Source organism: Peromyscus californicus, unplaced genomic scaffold, assembly GCF_007827085.1.
Source record: "Peromyscus californicus insignis strain IS unplaced genomic scaffold, ASM782708v3 Scaffold_6__1_contigs__length_162567912, whole genome shotgun sequence".
Lineage (NCBI taxonomy): Eukaryota > Metazoa > Chordata > Mammalia > Rodentia > Cricetidae > Peromyscus > Peromyscus californicus.
This window is the reverse complement of record NW_026294584.1, coordinates 61,150,536-61,168,419: the sequence shown is the minus strand read 5'-3', so window position 1 is coordinate 61,168,419 and position 17,884 is coordinate 61,150,536. Positions and strand designations below refer to the sequence as shown.

General features: G+C 52.3%; 2 protein-coding genes and 1 long non-coding RNA gene across 7 annotated transcripts in view; 2 read left to right on the top strand and 1 right to left on the bottom strand.

Annotated features, from left to right (window-relative positions):
- Smarcd3 (SWI/SNF related, matrix associated, actin dependent regulator of chromatin, subfamily d, member 3) overlaps nt 1–6,871 on the top strand; it is a 32,711-nt gene extending 25,840 nt beyond the window's left edge. For 3 of the 5 annotated variants that reach the window (XM_052719375.1, XM_052719376.1, XM_052719372.1), the window contains 12 exons: nt 646–857; nt 2,680–2,722; nt 3,368–3,490; nt 3,607–3,765; nt 3,968–4,063; nt 4,204–4,305; nt 4,429–4,590; nt 5,465–5,562; nt 5,701–5,836; nt 6,106–6,228; nt 6,350–6,451; nt 6,676–6,871. In XM_052719375.1, coding sequence (XP_052575335.1) covers nt 646–857; nt 2,680–2,722; nt 3,368–3,490; nt 3,607–3,765; nt 3,968–4,063; nt 4,204–4,305; nt 4,429–4,590; nt 5,465–5,562; nt 5,701–5,836; nt 6,106–6,228; nt 6,350–6,451; nt 6,676–6,729 — 1,410 coding nt within the window. In that variant the 3' untranslated portion in view covers nt 6,730–6,871. Of the gene's footprint in view, nt 1–645; nt 858–2,679; nt 2,723–3,367; nt 3,491–3,606; nt 3,766–3,947; nt 4,064–4,203; nt 4,306–4,428; nt 4,591–5,464; nt 5,563–5,700; nt 5,837–6,105; nt 6,229–6,349; nt 6,452–6,675 lie in introns of all 5 variants that reach the window. The other 2 variants (XM_052719373.1, XM_052719374.1) reach the window with 2 other exon arrangements.
- Nucleotides 6,872–6,999: 128 nt separating this feature from the next.
- Chpf2 (chondroitin polymerizing factor 2) lies at nt 7,000–12,398 on the bottom strand. Its single transcript, XM_052719371.1, has 4 exons — nt 10,852–12,398; nt 9,823–10,387; nt 9,022–9,204; nt 7,000–8,423 (listed from the first exon to the last, which is right to left on the bottom strand). Exons 1-4 carry the CDS (start codon nt 11,112–11,114, stop codon nt 7,122–7,124), a joined length of 2,313 nt encoding a protein of 770 aa, XP_052575331.1. The 5' UTR covers nt 11,115–12,398; the 3' UTR covers nt 7,000–7,121.
- A 165-nt stretch (nt 12,399–12,563) lies between these two features.
- Nucleotides 12,564–16,949, top strand: LOC128098364 (uncharacterized). Its single transcript, XR_008214221.1, has 2 exons — nt 12,564–12,699; nt 16,536–16,949. It is a non-coding gene; the product is annotated as an uncharacterized LOC128098364 (long non-coding RNA).
- Nucleotides 16,950–17,884: the final 935 nt, after the last annotated feature.

The following is a 17,884-nucleotide window of genomic DNA, read 5'->3' as shown; positions in this document are numbered from 1 at the left end:
GTCAAGAGACCTGGAGTTCGCTGAAGGAGTTGTTTGAGATCAAGGGTCCAAAACCGGGGACGCTGAAAGGGAGACCAGGGGGCCATAAGTACAAAGCCCCAGAAGTGGGGTGTGGAAATCAGGGAATGGTAAATGAGCGCAGGAGATCAGCCCCTCGCCTCATTGGAGCAGCGGGGAGCAGGGCCCGTCAGGTGCTGCCTTTGCCGGGATGAGCGGGGTGACCTTGGCGAGGTCGCTTTTCTCTTTGAGCCCCAGTTGCCCCATCTGTCAATTGGGGATGAAAAGACCTGCTCTGACTGGCTTGCAGAGGACCGTGCGGATGTGAACATCCTTTGAAAGGTTGAAAGGCGCCATTAATATTCATTTTTGCAGTACCTTGCACAGCTCCGAGGCTCGGCTATGCCCTGGGCAATTGCCTGGCTTCAGTTAGCTTCCTGCTAGGAGACGGCGAGCCCCCTCCTCCAGAGCGCCGCAGATTCCCGCGCCCCCGCCCCTCCCACCAATCACTCCCACTCCTCGTTCAGCGCAGGGTTACCAGCCCCTGGTCTTGGAGAGGGGCGGGACGCAGCACGCTGGCCTGGGGGTCGGGACCGAATCTGACCTGCTGGTGCCGGTTTCTGCTTTACCTCCCGCCCCACCCCCCAGCGCCCCGGGATGCCGTCTGGAGCCCGAATGCCCCACCAGGGGGCGCCCATGGGCCCCCCGGGCTCCCCGTACATGGGCAGCCCCGCCGTGCGACCCGGCCTGGCCCCCGCGGGCATGGAGCCCGCCCGCAAGCGAGCAGCGCCCCCGCCCGGGCAGAGCCAGCCACAGGGCCAGGGCCAGCCTGTGCCCACCGCCCCCGCGCGGAGCCGCAGGTGAGTGGGGTGTGGGGGGGGCGGCGTGGAAGGGCGGGCAGGGGCGGGCAGGGGCGGGCAGGCAGAAGCCTCAGGGACCAGGTGGGTGAGTGATGGGTATGGGAAGCTGAGGAAGGATGCTAGCAGCGACCAAGTCATTCTGGCTTGGATACTCTCCGGGGAGGGCTTAGGGGGCACTGGTCTGGTTCTTTTGTGTGCCCACAGTGGAGACAGGCTGCGATAGTCAGCTGCTAGTGTCCCTTCTCTGTACGCACCCCTCGCTCTTCTGCTTGTCACCTGCTAAATCCTTTTTCCCGTCCTTTACCCCAAGTTCTGGGTGATGCTTCAGTCTTTGGGGAGAGGCAGGCCTGGCAATAGACTGAAGGCTAAGCTTTAGCTGTGTTTTCTAAAGTGTGGTCCTCCGGTACCTCCCTGCCAGTCCTGAATCCCAGGCTGCGTCAGAGTCCCTCTAGACCTCCACAGTCCCCATCTTGGCAGTGGGTGTGAATAGGTGTTATAATCCCCCTGAGGGACCAGCTCTGCCCCCAGGCCACCACACCAGCTTATTTCCTTGTCTGAGAAGTTGGTGGCACTCCCATGGCCCCTGCCGACTGTTGGCAAGATCCCTATGGGCATCAGTATTTAGCCAAACACACATGCTTCCTTTTGCACAACAGATGGATTTTTATACAAGGTGTAATATTAATTTTACCTCATTATTAAGTAGTTTTTACACATCAGGGAAAATCATTTATAGGCATTCCATGATAAATTCTTTTATAAAGTGAATGATTATCTTGTATAGCAAATAACTCTTTGATTTGTTGTGTGTAAGTTAAGAGTTTTGTGTGGACAATTTATTTGAAATACTTTTATGAGAGACTTGCCCAGCCTAAGAATGGGCTGGGTTTTTTTTTATTTTTTATTTTTTATTATTTTTTTCTTTTTTTTTTTCCTCAATGAGTTGCTTGCCTGGCCATAGAATGGATTTCTGGATAGAGAGGGGGCAGTGAGTGGGACTGCCACATGGGGGCAGTGTAGAGCTATCCTCTAGGCTGCGTGCACTCTTGGCCACCCAAGGGTTTTCTGGGTTTTCCTTTTAAAACTGAGAAGCACCCGGATTCTAGGGGCTATCTCCCATAGGTCCAGCCACTTTGGTTCCAGTGTTGAGTCACACTCACACAGAACACTCCTGCCCATTTCCAGGGTCCTTGTGAATGTGGTGTGTCCCCTGGTTGGCAAATGGTCCAAGACCACAAGCACCTCCTGCCCTTAAACAGTCCCTTCCAAACCCAGAGCGGCGGGAGTGCCAAGTCCCACCAGCTTCACACCATGACGGCTCCAGGAACCACGTGGAAGAGCCATCTCTCCCCTTCTTGGAGCTCAGGAACTCTTGGGCATGTGTCTCCTGCTTGGCAGGAGAAGAGGGTCTTCAGAAGCTGTCTTCTCTCCCCTGTCTTCCCCACCTCCCCGGTTTTTGCAGTCATCTTTTGGCGGCCTCTCCTCTTTTGCTAGTTTTCTCCTAAGTCTGAATTCCTCTGGCTCTGAGGATATATGTGGAGAGGTATAAGGTGTGTGTGTGTGTGTGTGTGTGTGTGTGTGTGTGTGTGTGTGTGTGTGTGTTGGGGAGGAGGAGTCCCAGGCCAGAGAAAGGACCAGTCATTCTGCTTTCCAAGAGAAGTACCAGCCCCACACCGCAGTTATAGCCCTCAGACGGGCAGACAAGCAGGCTGTGGGAACCCCAGCCAGGCGGGCGGAGATGTCGGGATAATTTAGCAGGTGGCCTCGTTACTCCCAGATCTGTCGCCATGGTAACCTGGTTTTTTCTTTTAAAAATGTACAGTGCCAAGAGGAGGAAGATGGCTGACAAAATCCTCCCTCAAAGGGTGAGTGCCTTTCACAGAAGCCCCCAGCCAGCCCCCACCCTCTGCTGCTCCGCCCTCCCCTCCTCCCTCAGGAGCAATGCTTTGGGCTCAGCGTCCTAGTCACTTTCTCTTTTTGTTTTAGAAGCTCATTAAGAAGTGAGGAGGCTCCCTATGGGAGCGGGCAGGGTGGGACTGAGGGAAGGAGCTGCAGAGCCCTGGAGGGAGAAGGAGCAGAACACGGGGCCTGAGGTTGAGGGGGCTGAATGTCAGTGGTCCCAAGGCATAAAGGCACATGGGACAAAGAAGGGAACAGAAGATGGCAGGAAGTCCTGGACATGGGAGAGGGCAGCAGGTGTACCTCCCAACTATCTTAGGGAGGTGACAGGGTGAGGCGCTTGCACCTGCTGGGCTGCCCGTCCTGTCTCCTTCCCTGGTGATGAGATGCATGGATTTTCCTGGAGGGAGAAGCAATCTTTATCCGCACACAATGAGGCTATATAATAGAGTCCCGGGGACAAGTCCTATCCACACTCAGAATCCCACACCCTGAAATCAATCGGACAGCTCCCCTACATGCCCTTTGTGTCCTGTGATCACAGAACGGGCACGCATTCTGCCCTGCAAGACTGACTGAGCCCTGCTTCCACTCTGCCCCCCCCCCTCCAGATTCGGGAGCTGGTCCCTGAGTCCCAGGCTTACATGGACCTCCTAGCATTTGAGAGGAAACTGGATCAAACCATCATGCGGAAGCGGGTGGACATCCAGGAGGCCCTGAAAAGGCCCATGAAGGTGCCTTAGTGTGGGGGTAGGAGAGGGCTCTAAGTGCCCTGTCCAGGAGGAGGAAGCAGGGTACCCCTGGGTAGGTGCACACAGCCCTGGTCCTGTGCTACACTTTATTTCTACAGCAAAAGCGAAAGCTGCGTCTTTATATCTCCAATACTTTTAACCCTGCGAAGCCCGATGCTGAAGACTCTGACGGCAGCATTGCCTCCTGGGAGCTGCGGGTGGAGGGGAAGCTCTTGGATGATGTACGTCCTGGCCCAGGTCTCTCCAGGTGTCCTGGGGTGGGTATGGGCTGAGTCAAGGACAGAACCAAATGTCTGCACTGGGAGTTGGGTAGTCAACCCTGGCTGGGGCGGGTGGGCCTGGGAACAGTCTGGGTACAGAGGACTGCCTCTGAGCATACCACTTGCCTGCTGCCAACTTGGCCCATTCTGTGTCCATGGTCCCTGTTCTGCCCCCACAGTCCCTGTCCCTTTCCCACAGCCCAGTAAGCAGAAGCGGAAGTTCTCTTCCTTCTTCAAGAGTTTGGTCATTGAGTTGGACAAAGACCTTTATGGCCCCGACAACCACCTCGTTGAGGTAAGACAGATTGCTTCTGCCCTTCCGGCTCACCCAAGGCCCTGAAGAGGCTGCAGATCTGGACTGAGGACCATCCTAAAACCCTAGGCCCCATTAATCCAGATGGGTCTGTGGGTGACCTAGCTCTTCCCCCTGGACAGTGGCACCGGACACCCACAACCCAGGAGACAGATGGGTTCCAAGTGAAGAGACCAGGGGACCTGAGTGTGCGCTGTACCCTGCTCCTTATGCTGGACTATCAGGTTGGTTTTATCCTTCACTCAAAGACCCCGTTTCCCTTCCTATCCATCTTTCCCAGGAGCACACTGCCAAGGACCATAAGCCCCATGCCCTTTGATCTAATTGTCCTGGTAACCTTTTCCCAGCCTCCCCAGTTCAAACTGGACCCCCGATTAGCCCGGCTGCTGGGGTTACATACACAGAGCCGCTCAGCCATTGTCCAGGCACTATGGCAGTATGTGAAGACCAACCGGCTGCAGGATTCCCATGACAAGGAATACATCAATGGAGACAAGTATTTCCAGCAGGTAATGGATGTCCTAAGCCCCAGGATCTGGGGAGCAGGCATAGTGACCTAGCAGCTGCACCCCTCAAAGGTAGCCAGCTCTCTTGCTGAATTCCTGAATACCAGGAACGGTCAAGGTCATGGCCTTGGAGCTCGTCCAGGCTCTTCTATAGTCTATTTAGCTGTTCCCCAAGGGAAGCATGTCTGGGACCCTCTTGGTGGGAGACAGCATCCTGTAATGTAATCTTCTTGGTACTTGGAGTTGGGATCCCTGGGGTCCCAGTCCTGGGTCTAGACTTGGGGTACCTTACTTTGTTATTCTTTCTGCCTCTGGTTCTGTCTTTGATGTGAGGGGTGGAGAAAGCTGTGCCATCACACGTATCTGGCAGCTAAGGAAAACCAGATTGTTACAAAAATGATCTGGCAAAATTCTACCAAAGTAGAGTGTTACTATTAATGTATTTTAAAATAAACACAGCAGATAAACCTGAGTAGAAATAGTAGTTGGAATTTATTGAGCACTTACCATATGCCATTCCAAACACTTATTTTTGTATTCTAATTCATCTAATCTTCGTGACAACCCATGAGATGGGGATTGTTAATATCTCCATTCTAGAGATGAAGGCACGGAGACCCAAGGTATTAAGTAACTTGTTCACGGAATGTGGTAGAAGGGACTAACAGCCAAACAGGCATACTTAGGGCCCCACACCAGCCTCCCCCTTAGCCATGTCTGTTTCTCCACTTTCAGCCCGGCTCATTGCTATGAGCACCCAGTAATCTGACTTGCTGTCAGCTTCGTGTGGTCCTTCCAGAATGAAGGGATCTGAATTAGTTACTGTCTCTTTACACACACGCCAAAAATGACCCCCCTCTCAACAATCCTGCTTCAGATTTTTGACTGTCCCCGTCTGAAGTTCTCTGAGATTCCCCAGCGCCTCACAGCCCTGCTGCTGCCCCCTGATCCAATTGTTATCAACCACGTCATCAGGTGAGGTGGCCTAGCTTCCTCCACAGACCGGGAAAGCCCTCCCTGCCTTCTCCACCCTCCTCCTGTACCCACCCCTGCCCTATCCCTGGCCTTCTGTGGGGTGTACCATGGACATCAAAGGCTGGGCTTCTCTGGCAGCGTGGACCCATCAGACCAGAAGAAGACAGCATGCTATGACATTGATGTGGAGGTAGAGGAGCCACTGAAGGGGCAGATGAGCAGCTTTCTCCTGTCCACGGCCAACCAGCAGGAGATCAGTGCTCTGGACAGTAAGGTGCGGCCTGAGCCCAGAACTAGAGTGGGACATTAACCAAGAGAAAGGACAAAACACTCAGACCACAGCATTGACGGAGGCCATGAGGAACACACAGCCCTTCCCTGCTGTGAGAAGCTGACCTCACTCCAAGTTCAGCTCTGCCCACCCCCTCCCCTCACTGCTCTGCGAAGGTGCCCTTCACAAGAGCAAGACCCCCCACCCCTTCTTTCTCTTGCATTCCTCTCCCACATCACAGTCGGGTGGAAATCATGTCTTTCTACCTGTAGATCCATGAGACGATCGAGTCCATAAACCAGCTCAAGATCCAGAGGGACTTCATGCTAAGTTTCTCCAGAGACCCCAAAGGCTACGTCCAAGACCTGCTCCGCTCTCAGAGCCGAGACCTCAAGGTGAAGAGAGGGCTCAGAGAGCATTGACACCGAGACAAGCACCCGGGGAGGGAAAGATGGGCATGCAGTCCAGGCAGGTGAGGTACTGGGGAACTCAGGACAGACCCGCGCTCCCTCGCAGGTCATGACGGATGTGGCTGGTAACCCTGAAGAGGAACGCCGGGCCGAGTTCTACCACCAGCCCTGGTCCCAGGAAGCCGTCAGCCGCTACTTCTACTGTAAGGTAATGGAGGCTCCCCTCTCCTCCAATCCTAGTGAACCCTTGCTTCTCACCTGCTAATAGTCTTTGCTGCTGCCTATGCTTGACCCCTGTCCACCACCCTACATCCCCATGCAGTAGTCTCCTGGCTCCCAGACTCTTCCAGGGAAGGGGTGCCAAGAAGGGGTACCCCCTGGTCACTCACCAGGATCACTGTAACCCTGCCCCTGCTCGCACTTCCTCTAAAGATCCAGCAGCGCAGGCAGGAGCTGGAGCAATCGCTGGTCGTGCGCAACACCTAGGAGCCCGTGAACAAGCATCACTGTGGACCAGCCAGCCACACTGTCCAGCACAGGCCCTGGACTCTGGCCTCCCTCCCCTGCTGCTGTGGGGTTGGGGTGGGGGGGGGAGTGGGGAGGATTGGATTAAAGCTCACTCATCAGACAGCAGTCTTGTGGTCATTGGGGACTGGGAAGGGAGGGAAAAAGGGGAAGGCAGTGGAATCCTGCAGACAAACTCTCCACAATCCTCCCATAGATTCTCCTTACCCCTCTCCCTAGACCTAAAAACAGTTTGGCAGAAGATACTTTTAATAACATTTTCTTATTTTTAAAAAAATACAGTGACAAGCCTTCCATCTGTCCATCACCCTGCCTTGCCCTTCCTGGGGCTATGGCAGACACCGGTAGGGAAGCTAAGTGCTGTTGGCCTGCTCCTGTTCAAACAGAGCCATGGCCAGCTGGCTCCGGCCTCCCAGCCCCTCCAGGTTGCTGAGGCGACAGCGGTGGTACAGTTCCTCACTGAGCCGGGGGCTACAGTCCCGCAGGGAGAACTTCTGCACCAGCCCTGGCTCTACGGCTCGAAAGAGGTGGAGCCCTGAGAACCGGAGGAAAACATCCATCACCTCCAGCCCCTCCAGGGCTTCCTCCTCTTCCTGGCCTGCCAGTTCGCCAGCCAGCCGGGCACGGGCGGCCAGGTAGTCAGCATTGTAGAAGCAGCCCTCTGCCGATGCCTGTCGGTCAAATCTGCCCCCGACTGGAGCCCCCCGAGAAGGGTCCACACCAGGGGATGGGGGATCGGGGCCAGCCCCAGGGCCCCCTTGGGGGGATCTCTGTGGTGACAGGACAGGGTTGAATTCTTGAAAGTGGACTGGAAAGAAGGCCTGCCAGCCAGAGATGGCATTCATACGGCAGCGGTTGAGGACTTCCGACCCAGGTCTTGTCCACACGGTGGTAAGGAAGAACAGTGTGTCCACGGGGTGTTTTTTGGAGATGACATCCATAAGCCGCACCTGGGAAGGGGCCTCTGCTCGCACAGCAAGCCAGGCCAGCCTCGCCCCAGGGTACCGTCGTTCTAACTCAGCTGCTGCAGCCTTCACCCCAAGAAAAGGGTCGGGGCCCCCGCGGCCTTCCCGGGGTCCATACACCAACAACAGGGTGAGCAATGCATGTTCTCGAGGCTCCAGAACACTGGCAGCAAAGGCCTCAAGGAAAGCCAGGGCAGCCGGAGCCTCAGCCGTCAGGAGTGGCAGCACGAGCTGCACCCGGGTGGCCTCCGTGACATAGGGCATAGGCAGGATTTCCACCCTGCTCAGCGGCCGCAGCAGGCTGACTCTGCGGGCCAGGGCGCGTCGGTGCCCTCGCTGAGTCACAGCTTCAAGAAGCAAATCCAGAGTGTACTCCATGCCCCTCGCGGGGTCAAAGCGCCGGTAGCCATTGAGCAGTCGCTGCTTCTGGAAGCGCAGGCGGGGCTGATAGCGCCGATTGAGCTGCTCCAGAGCAGTGTCCACAGCGTCGCCTACGTCTGCTCTGCTAGCCCCCTGCAGCGGGCATTTGGGAGCGCCATCTGGACAGGCGAAGGTGTGCTGCTCTGTGAAGTAGTCCCAGCCCAGCACCTCGAAGCGAGAGTGTGGAGTGAAAGGGGCTGGAAGCCCGACAGGCCAGCTCAGCCCTGCCTTGCCCTCGGGAGTCAGCACTGTCAGGTTCCGGATCTGAGCCTGGGGTGGAGGAAATGCACCCAACATTAGTGCTGCTTTTAAGATCCCACCCGGCTCCAGGTGCCCAGGCAGCAGAGTCCCGGCTAACCACCTCTTCCCTTGCCCAGAACAGTCTTCATCTAAAGTGCAGAAGGGAGATGGGTAATACCCCCTAACACAGCTGCTGCCAGGAGATCTCAACACACTTCCACTCTCATGCCCACAGGACTCACATACATCCTCGTCATGATCAGACCTTTGTTTCTATCTCTACCCCACCTCTGGAGACCCTCACACCACAGAATCCCCTTCTTCTACCTTTCGGACCTTTTAGGACAATTCTAGAAGCTTGGGACTTTGTGGGCTGCTGTCTCAGAGGAAAGCACTACTGTAGAGGCGTTTAAGTGAGCTCTTGGGAGTTTACCTACACATTTGGTGGGAGTCAGCCCAGAGCTTACTTTACAATGTCCTGGACCCTAGGGTCCCTTGTCCCTGTGGTTGTTTTAAATTTAGGAAGTTAGCCTCTTTCTACCCCGCTAGCCCAGCCCCAACTCTCCTGTAAGCCCGGCTCCTCAGGCTCCCTGTGCACTCCCAGCCACGGCCCTCAGGCACAGCTCACCTGCAGTTGTTCTATCTCACTGTAAGCCCGCTCCAACTCCAGAGCACTGAAGCGTCTGTGGAGCCGGTACATGAGGGTACCCTCGGAGACAGGGTGAACGGCGAAGGCACTCAGGAAAGCAGAGCTCCCTTCCTTCTCAGGGTCCCTATTCTTGGCCAGTTCGAAGGAGCGATACTGTTGCCCCTAGAGACCAATCAGACAGTCAATGCTGCACGTGTAAGCTGTTACACCTACAGCCCCCACGGCCCTCCTTAGCATTCACACCTATCACTGCTGCTACTTTCGAGTGACAGAAATGCACGGCTCCCCAGCCTCCATTCCTACTTCCAATGCCCACATTTTGGAAATGAGAAAGCAAACAGACAACCAAGGACGTCCTCTGCCCCCAAGAACCCCACAGCTCAATGAAAATACAGTCATAGAAGAACCTCCCAGATGGCCTGCTGCTGGGATTGCTCCACCTTCTCTAGGGTAGTAGAGGGACCTCTGGGCTTTCCACTTTGGGGATGGCCAACTCTAGAACATTTTCACATTGTCCTGAACTGTGATGCACACTGGATGTGGAAAACGGTGGGGGTGGGGCTGGGGCTGGTGAGTTTAGGCACCTTTCTGGCTTTAGGGGTCCCTAAGGATACGCACTTTTGATGGCCCCAGTGCTGTAAGGTGAGCAAGGGAGAGCTGAAGGGGCAGGCTGGCATCTGGGAAGGACAAGAGGATGGTCTCGAGAAATCAGTTTGGACAGCAATCATTCAGTCACTGCCAACCTTTGGGGGACTGGGACTGCCTTGAAGGGGCTGTCACCTGGTGCTGTGAGACACAGCCGATGCCCAGAGTGTCGATGAGGCAGCGGCCAAGCCATTCATCAGGCCGGGCACTGAGAATGTCTCCTCTGCAGCCATCCAGATGTGGCCGCAAGCGCAACAGGAGACTCCGTGACAGCAGGTAGCCAAAGCCCCCATGGCAGTACCGGGCCTGCTCGCCTGCACCAATGAATTCCTCGGCACGGCCCAAGTACAGGTCTTGGTTGATGCTAAGGTGGCCAGCAAGAGCTGCCAATCGGGGGGCCTGCACATATGTGTCATCCTGCATGATGAAGAACCAGTCATAGTCAGCCCCAAAGTGTGTGTGAAGGTGGCGCAGGGTCTCGGACATGAGCCAGGCAGGCCGCTCATCTCCATGAGACACCACCTGCATCCCTGCAGGAGCCCGGGCCCCTCGCTGCCCTGTGTAGTAGAGCAATCGAGGGAAGTGATGTGCCACTGTACGGTTAACAGCGACGGCCAGGGTGGACAGTGTGGCACGGGAAGTCAGGACAGCTACCAGCAAGCGCTCACGAGAGCCCAGCTCTGTCTGAATATACCGAGTCCTGTGGAGAGATCAGAGGATAAGGGGTCACCTCCTGAGCCATTAAGGGAGCATCACCAGCTTGCCCAGAACATATATCCCTAAGAATGAAAGCGCTGGGGCTGAGAAAGGCAAGAGAACTCTCTCATCACTACTGACCAGCTACTGTGTGAGTGTCCACTAAGCAGGTGATGATGGACTAGTGGGTGGGGGCAGGGTCTGCTCAGGTCTATTCAGGGGGTTAGTGCAAGTACGGCTCTGTTCAAGAACAGTGAACATTAACACCAATGGGCGAGACACTCAGATCTGGGGAGGGATGAACTAGGAGCAAACTGAGACAGGAAACAAGTGCTTCTGGGAAAACACCACTGAGCAGCAATGCAAACACAGCAGCCAATAGCTCCGGAATGAGCATCAGTGCTGGGGTGGGGGGTGGGGGGATGGGGGTAGGGGGGTGGGTGGGTGCTATGCACACATCACCCTCACCTGAGCACCTTCTTGTAGGGCTTGTTAGGATCCCTGTAGTAGGGCACAATCCTGGGTTTGAAGTCTTCATCGCTTTGGTCCAGCCCAGTTTTTGAGTCTGGATTCTGTGGCCCTCCTGGCTTCCCCACAGCCTCTACACAGGGATCTTCTCCCTCACCCTGGATCCAGGAAACCCGCAGAAGGCTCAGGCTGCATCCCAGAGACAGCCCCAAGATGAGGGGGAGTGCTGGTCGCAGCAGAGCCAGCAGGGAGCTCAGTCGCATGGTGGCAGGCCTTGACGTGGGGTGCCCCAGGGCACGGTCTCAAGGATCAATAGGTTGAGGGGCACCAGGCCAGCAAGAGCCCCACAGTTTTGACCAGGGAACCTGAGGTCAATGAGGTCAGCAACAGAGTAAGGAGCAAAGTGTGCTGGCTTCCAGGCCCAGCATCCCCCACAAAGTCTTCCCAACTCCCTAAGCCTGGTCTTCAGTGGCCATGGTGCTGATACACCCCTCAACAAAATACTAATGTCTATGTGGACAGTGCCACTCACTGCTGGGATCGCAGTCTGCAGTCCGGTAGAAAGAGGAAAGGAAGTGCAATACTGCCAAACGGAACCCCCAAAGGGGTTACATCCATCTGAAGCATGGGCCTAATTCAAAAAGCACCTGATGAAGCAGGAGTCAGAGACAAGCGCATGCACCATCCAAACAACAGCCCAACCAAAGGGCCCCACCTCAGCCACCCTGCCCTGTCCTGTAGGTATCATGGCCCACCATGTCTGCTCAGGCCCAAGAAGGGACTCTTGACTCTACTGCTGCAGGCTAACACTAGAGGAAGGGGTCAGAGCCTCCTTCCACCCTGTGCCTGAGTGTCATAGAAACCCACAGGTTCTAGGAACCCCCTCCTTGTCACATAAGATCATTAGCCATGCATGGTGCACACCCATCTGCCCACCTAAATGAGGTGGACAGCCACAGTGACTCAGCACAGCTGGCCTCTCAGAGGAGCGCAATGGCTGACGGAGCCATTTTGCAGGCCGTCCCACTCAGCCCACTGCTGTCCACCTTCCTAAGAGCAACAAGACACAAATTATAGGCACTATTGATGTAACTAGGTTACAAAATAAAGCAACCCGGGAGAACAGCAGCAGTCTGAGAAACACTGGGGTCTGGGAAGGCCAGCAGGGGCTCACCACCTTCCAATAGGACCCGCGCCTGCGCCAGCCAGTGCCCTACTAGGTCCCTTGGCAACCACAGCCCTGTGCCAGCCCTCAGAAGAAGACCCAAAGCGAATCCTAGCCGGTCGTCTGGAGTCAGAAATGAATCGCCTACGTCCCGCGACTGCAGAGGAGGAGGCCCGGCGTCCAGCTGGTTTGCTCTGGGAGCCCCGGCGGAGGAAGGAGGTCGCGGCGGAGAGCAGGACCAAGTGGGTGCTCAGGCCGATCAGGCCGTCAGGGACACCCGATCCCCACGGCAAGCCGGGGCGGAGATGGGGCCGCCTCGCGGGTGACGAGACCAAGAGCCCACCCCGTTGCGGGCCGAGGAGCTCAGCTCTGCAGTCGCTGCCACCTCACAGCCTAGCCTTCCCTGGGCTTCCTCTTCCGCTGCCTGTCAGTCACCCGTCTCTATGGTGACCACATCCGGGCCCCTCGCTCCCGCCTTGCGCTCTCTATGGTTGCTGCTGCACCGCTCGTTTGGGAGGCTGTGGCTCCTAACACCAAGGCGGGTGAGTCCCGACTGGACCAGAGATCATCCCTCACTTCAGCTCAAGCCTGATAGCTTTAAAGAAAGATGCCTCAGACTCACGCTGTAGCTCTAAGGTGGTGAGAATTGCTGGAGACAGGCCGTAGACACTAACACAAATACGGTAAGTCTCAAGGCAGAAAAGAACGGAATTAAGAACCGGTCAGATGACTCACCATGTGCTGGTGCTTGCCACCAAGACTGACGACCTGAGTTCCATGCCTGGTCAAAGGAGAGAACTGACTCTATCAAGCTGTCCTCTGACATCCACACGATTGTGACTTGTTGCGCGCGTGTGTGTTTACACCCACACAAACACAAATTTATTTATTTATTTTACAAATTTATTTTTTAAGTATAGAATTAAGAGGGAAAACAGAGCAGGAAGAATTAAATTAGATTGGGATGTGGACGTACTGAGATCCCAAGTTTCAGCAAGATTCATCCAGACATCAAGCAGAATTTTCCAGGCAAAGAAGAGAGCACAGGAAGGCCCTGAGAAAGGAAGGAGATTGACTAAGGCCGGGGCAGCTAGAGCCAAGTGCAGAACAGCCCAAGGTGAGTTAGCAGAAAAAGATGGCAGTGGGCTCCCAAGAACAGCACCACACCTAGAGAGCAGTTTGGAAACGTACAGGGACAATTTTGTTGCCAAATGATACCGGGGTATGTGTGTATGTGTGATGTTTTGTACATTGTAAGAAGGTGTCTAATATTTGAAGCCGTCCTGATCCCACATAGCTTTAAATGTCCTGAACATTCTTGTGAGGAAAAAGTAGTTACAATATTCTTATCCTTGCATCCCTGCTTTAAAAAAGACCCAATTCTAGTTGAGTGGTGGTGGCACAAGCCTTTAATCTCAGCACTCAGAGGCAGGCAGATCTGTTAGTTTGAGGCCAGCCTGATCTACAAATCAAGTTCCAGGACAGCCAGGGCTGTTACACAGAGAAACCTTGTCTCCAACCCCCACCCCCCACCCCCAAATAAAGAGAACCAATTCTGCAGAATTTGTAACATGTGCTCAATTCTTTAAGATTTATTTTTTGTGCATGGTTGTTGGGGTTTTGTCTTTGTTTTGTTTTGCCTGCATGTACGTCTGTGTACCACATGTCCAGTAATAGAGGACGCCAGGAGAGGACATCACATCATTTAGAACTGGAGTTACAGATGTTGTATACAGCCAGGTGGGTGCTGGGAGAAGAACCTGGGTCCTCTGGAAGAACAGCAAGTGCTCTTAACCACAGAACCATTTCTCCAGCCCTGTGCTAAATTCTTAAGAAACATCTCACATGGATGGAAGACTGTCAGGCTTGGGATGTACTAAGTTACCATTTTGGAGAACTTTATCATTTATAGAGATGCATGTCAGTGTTCAGAATACATTTGTGCTGTCACATTCATGATATTCTCTTCTTTTTTGAGCATACTGTGTAACTGTGTGTCACGACACGAGTATGTGGGTTCATGCGGATCCATGGAAAGAAGACTCAGAGGCATCTTAAGAATGAATCTAGCCTTTCATGGCTGCAGGAGGGTCCAGCCTCGAAGGACTGAAGCACTATCCCTTTGCATAGGGCATTTTTATTTCTAATTACAGTTTAGTCAGTTAATTTCCGTACCTTCCAAGCAACCTGATAGGAGCTCCCAGAGATAAAATGCCAGGTGCAAATTCCTTGATTTCTCAGGTACCACAGTTTTCTGGGTTTCCTGAACCAAGTTTTTCATAGGCCTTTGATCCTTGGGAGACTCTCTGATCCTTGACTCTCAGACAAGATTCACATAGGGCGATAAGAGAAAAGAAAGGTGTGGTTAAACAAAGGAAGGATTAGGGCTAGGTGCTGCTCTCTGGAGCCAAGCCTGGAGCTCAGCAGGAATGCAGCCACAATACTGAAATATTATTTAATTACACAATGTTTCCTTTTACTTCTTTTTCTGTTATGGTCAAGAAATTATAATTTTGTATTGTTTTATTTTTGACACAAAGTCTGACCATATGTCATGACCTTGAACTCATAGAGATCCACTTGCCCCTGTCTCTTCAATGCTAGGATCACAATCGTGTACCATCATACCTGGCCATTGCCACAATCACTAAAAGTAAAAGGAACAAGTAGAATTAACTTTAATATTTTATTGTATTAGATATGTCTTAGGGCTTTTATTGCTGTGAAGAGACACTATGACCATGGCAACTCTTTTTTTATTTTTTTATTTTTTATTTTTTTATTTTTTTGGTTTTTCGAGACAGGGTTTCTCTGTGTAGCTTTGCGCCTTTCCTGGAACTTGCTTTGTAGACCAGGCTGGCCTCGAACTCACAGAGATCCGCCTGCCTCTGCCTCCCGAGTGCTGGGATTAAAGGCGTGCGCCACCACCACCCGGCAAACATGGCAACTCTTATAAAGGAAACATTTAATTGGGGTGGCTCGATTACAGTTTCAGAGGTTCAGTCCACTATCATCATGATGGGGAGCATGGCAGCATGCAGTCAGATGTGGTGCCGGAGCTGAGAATCTTACATCTTGCAGGCAACAAGAAGTTGACTGAGACACAGGGCAATATCCTGAGCATAGGAAACCTCAAAGCCCGCCCCCACAGTGACACACTTCCTCCAACAAGTCCATACCCACTCAACAAAGCCACACCTCCTAGTAGTGCCACTCACTCCCTATGAGATTATGGGGCCAACCACATTCAAACTACTACAAGATATAACTACGATATCAGTTCAACATGTAATCAATGTGAAAAGACATTGAAGCGATATTCTACATTTTTCCATATGCAAACTTTGAAATCCTATCCATGTTTTGTTTCCTTGAGACCAGGCTGGTTTTGAAATCACAGCCCTCTTCCTGCCCAAGTCTTACAAGTGCTGGGACCACTATCTGTACCACCACACTGAGCTCAGTTTATAGGCTGTCTTAATTCTGACTAGCTCTACTTCAGGGACCTTGCATCTCCTGCATTAGTCACGTTTCCTGTTGCTATGATAAATACTCAGAGCAAAGGCATCTTATGGGTAGAAACGGTTTCTTTTGGTTCACTGTTCCAGTGTAGAGTCCACTATGGCGGCAGGAGCTCCAGGCTGCTGATCACACTGCACCTGCAGTCAGGAAGCAGCGGGGGTTGAATGCAGTCTTCAGCCAGCTTTCTCCTTTTCTGGCCTTCGGGACCCAAGCTCAAGGAACACTGCCACCTACTTTAGGGAGGGTCTTCCCACATCACTAAGCCTACCCCACACAATCCCTCACAGTATGTTTGTCTCGTAGGTTATTGTAGATTCTGTCAAATTGATAACCAACATGAACCACCATAGCTACTTATAGATACTAAGATACTTGATGCTATAGTTCCAGACCCTCCTTAGTTACTAACTTCTTAGGTAATACTGGACAAGACATATCCTTCCTTGGGTCTCAGTTTCTTCATATTTTTCTATTAGTTTTTTATGTTTTTAGACAAGGGCTCACTGTATGGCCCATGCTGGCCTTGAATTTTGTGCTAACTTGCTTTCTGTTGCTGTGATAAAACACTATGACCAAAAGCAACTTGGGAGAGGAAAGGGTTTATTTGGATTATAGGCCAAAGTCTATCATCAGTGGAAGCCAAGGCAGGAACCTGCAGGAAGGAGCTGATGCAGAGGTCATGGAGGAAGGCTGCTTACTGGCTTACTCCCATGGCTTGCTCAGCCTGCTTTATCATACAACTCAGGATCACCTGCCTAGGGAATAGCACCACCCACAGTGGGCTGGGATCTCCTACATCAATCACTAATCAAGAAAATGCCCCCACAGACTTACCTACAGGCCAATATGATGGAGACATTTTCTTGCCTGAGGCTCCCTCTTTCCAGATAACCCCAGCTTGTGTCAAGTTGACAAAAAAAACTAACCAGGACAAATGTGAACCAGTAACCAGTTCTTGCTGCACTGATTTAGCCTTCATTTCCCCTCTCATCCCCAGCACTTTTCCATGCCCATGATCTGAGCTCTGGGCGGGAATGACAAAATATCCAAGCGGTTAGCAAGACACTAAGACACTAACTGTGCTGAAGAAGACTCTGCCTATCAACTGTTTACTCATAGGACATCACAACTGTGATTGGCTACACTGATGGTACCTGATGGTAGAGAACCAGAAGATTCCAGCCTTAAATTCTTGTACTGGCTCTAAGTAGCTGTGGGCTTTGTTTTGTTTTTTTTTGTTTGGCTGTTTTTTTTATTTTGTGTTTTTTCTAAAAAGCACGGTATCTGAGCTTGTGTGTAGAATGGTAACAGTGGTAACAACATCCACCTCAGAATTTGCTGGGGAAATTAAATATGATGATAAAAAATAGCGTAATAAATTAAATAAATATTATTCTCTTGGAACCTCTTACTTGCTTGTGACCACTATGTCAAGTAAGGCTGAGAGAGAGGAGATAAGTTGTAGACAGGGCTGCCAGGAGGCTTAGGTTCCTGGGTGAGGGGTTGTGTATATGTGTGTGGTACACGTATGTGTGTGTCTATGCAGATGTGTGTACAGAGTGCCTATGCATGTGGAGGCCTGAGGTGGACAGAGGGTGTCTTCCTCAATCAGTCTGCACTTCACTTTTAGAGGCAGGGTCTCTTTATTAAGCTCAGGTAGACTGGCTGGCCAGGGAGTCCCAAAGGTCTGTCTGTCTTCACTTCCCCCCTACTGGAGTTACACGTGAGTACTACTGTCCCCAGCTTTTTACCGGAGTGTTAGGAATCCAAACACAGGGCCCTGTGTTTATGTGGCAGACACTTCGCTGAGTGAGAGGAGACATCTTCCCTGCTCCCTGGGTGAAATGATTTTGACCCACAGTCATAAATAGCTCCTTTGCTTCATACAGAGGGTTTTTTTAGTCACTTAGCTTTTGCTCATACTAGATGTTCTGTGTTTATTAATAACATTAAATAAATAGCAAAGCATATTATCCTTTTTTTTTTTTTTTTTTGGTTTTTGGTTTTTGGTTTTTGAAAACAGGGTTTCTTTGTGTAGTTTTAGTGCCTGTCCTGGATCTCTCTCTGTAGACCAGCCTTGGCCTCAAACTCACCTGGCTCTGCCTCCCGAGTGCTGGGATTAAAGGCGTGCGTCACTACCGCCTCACAGCACATTATCCTTAGACAAGTATTCTTTCTACAAGCCACAGGACAGCAGGACATAAGACTAATGGAACTTAATTGGCCAACAGAAACCTAGGAATTTGACTAATTTAATCTTTCTAACCAAGATGAGGTAAATACTGTACTACCATCATTGTCACTCCACAGAGGAAAGTATGCACTTTGCCCAAGGTCAAGCTCTGA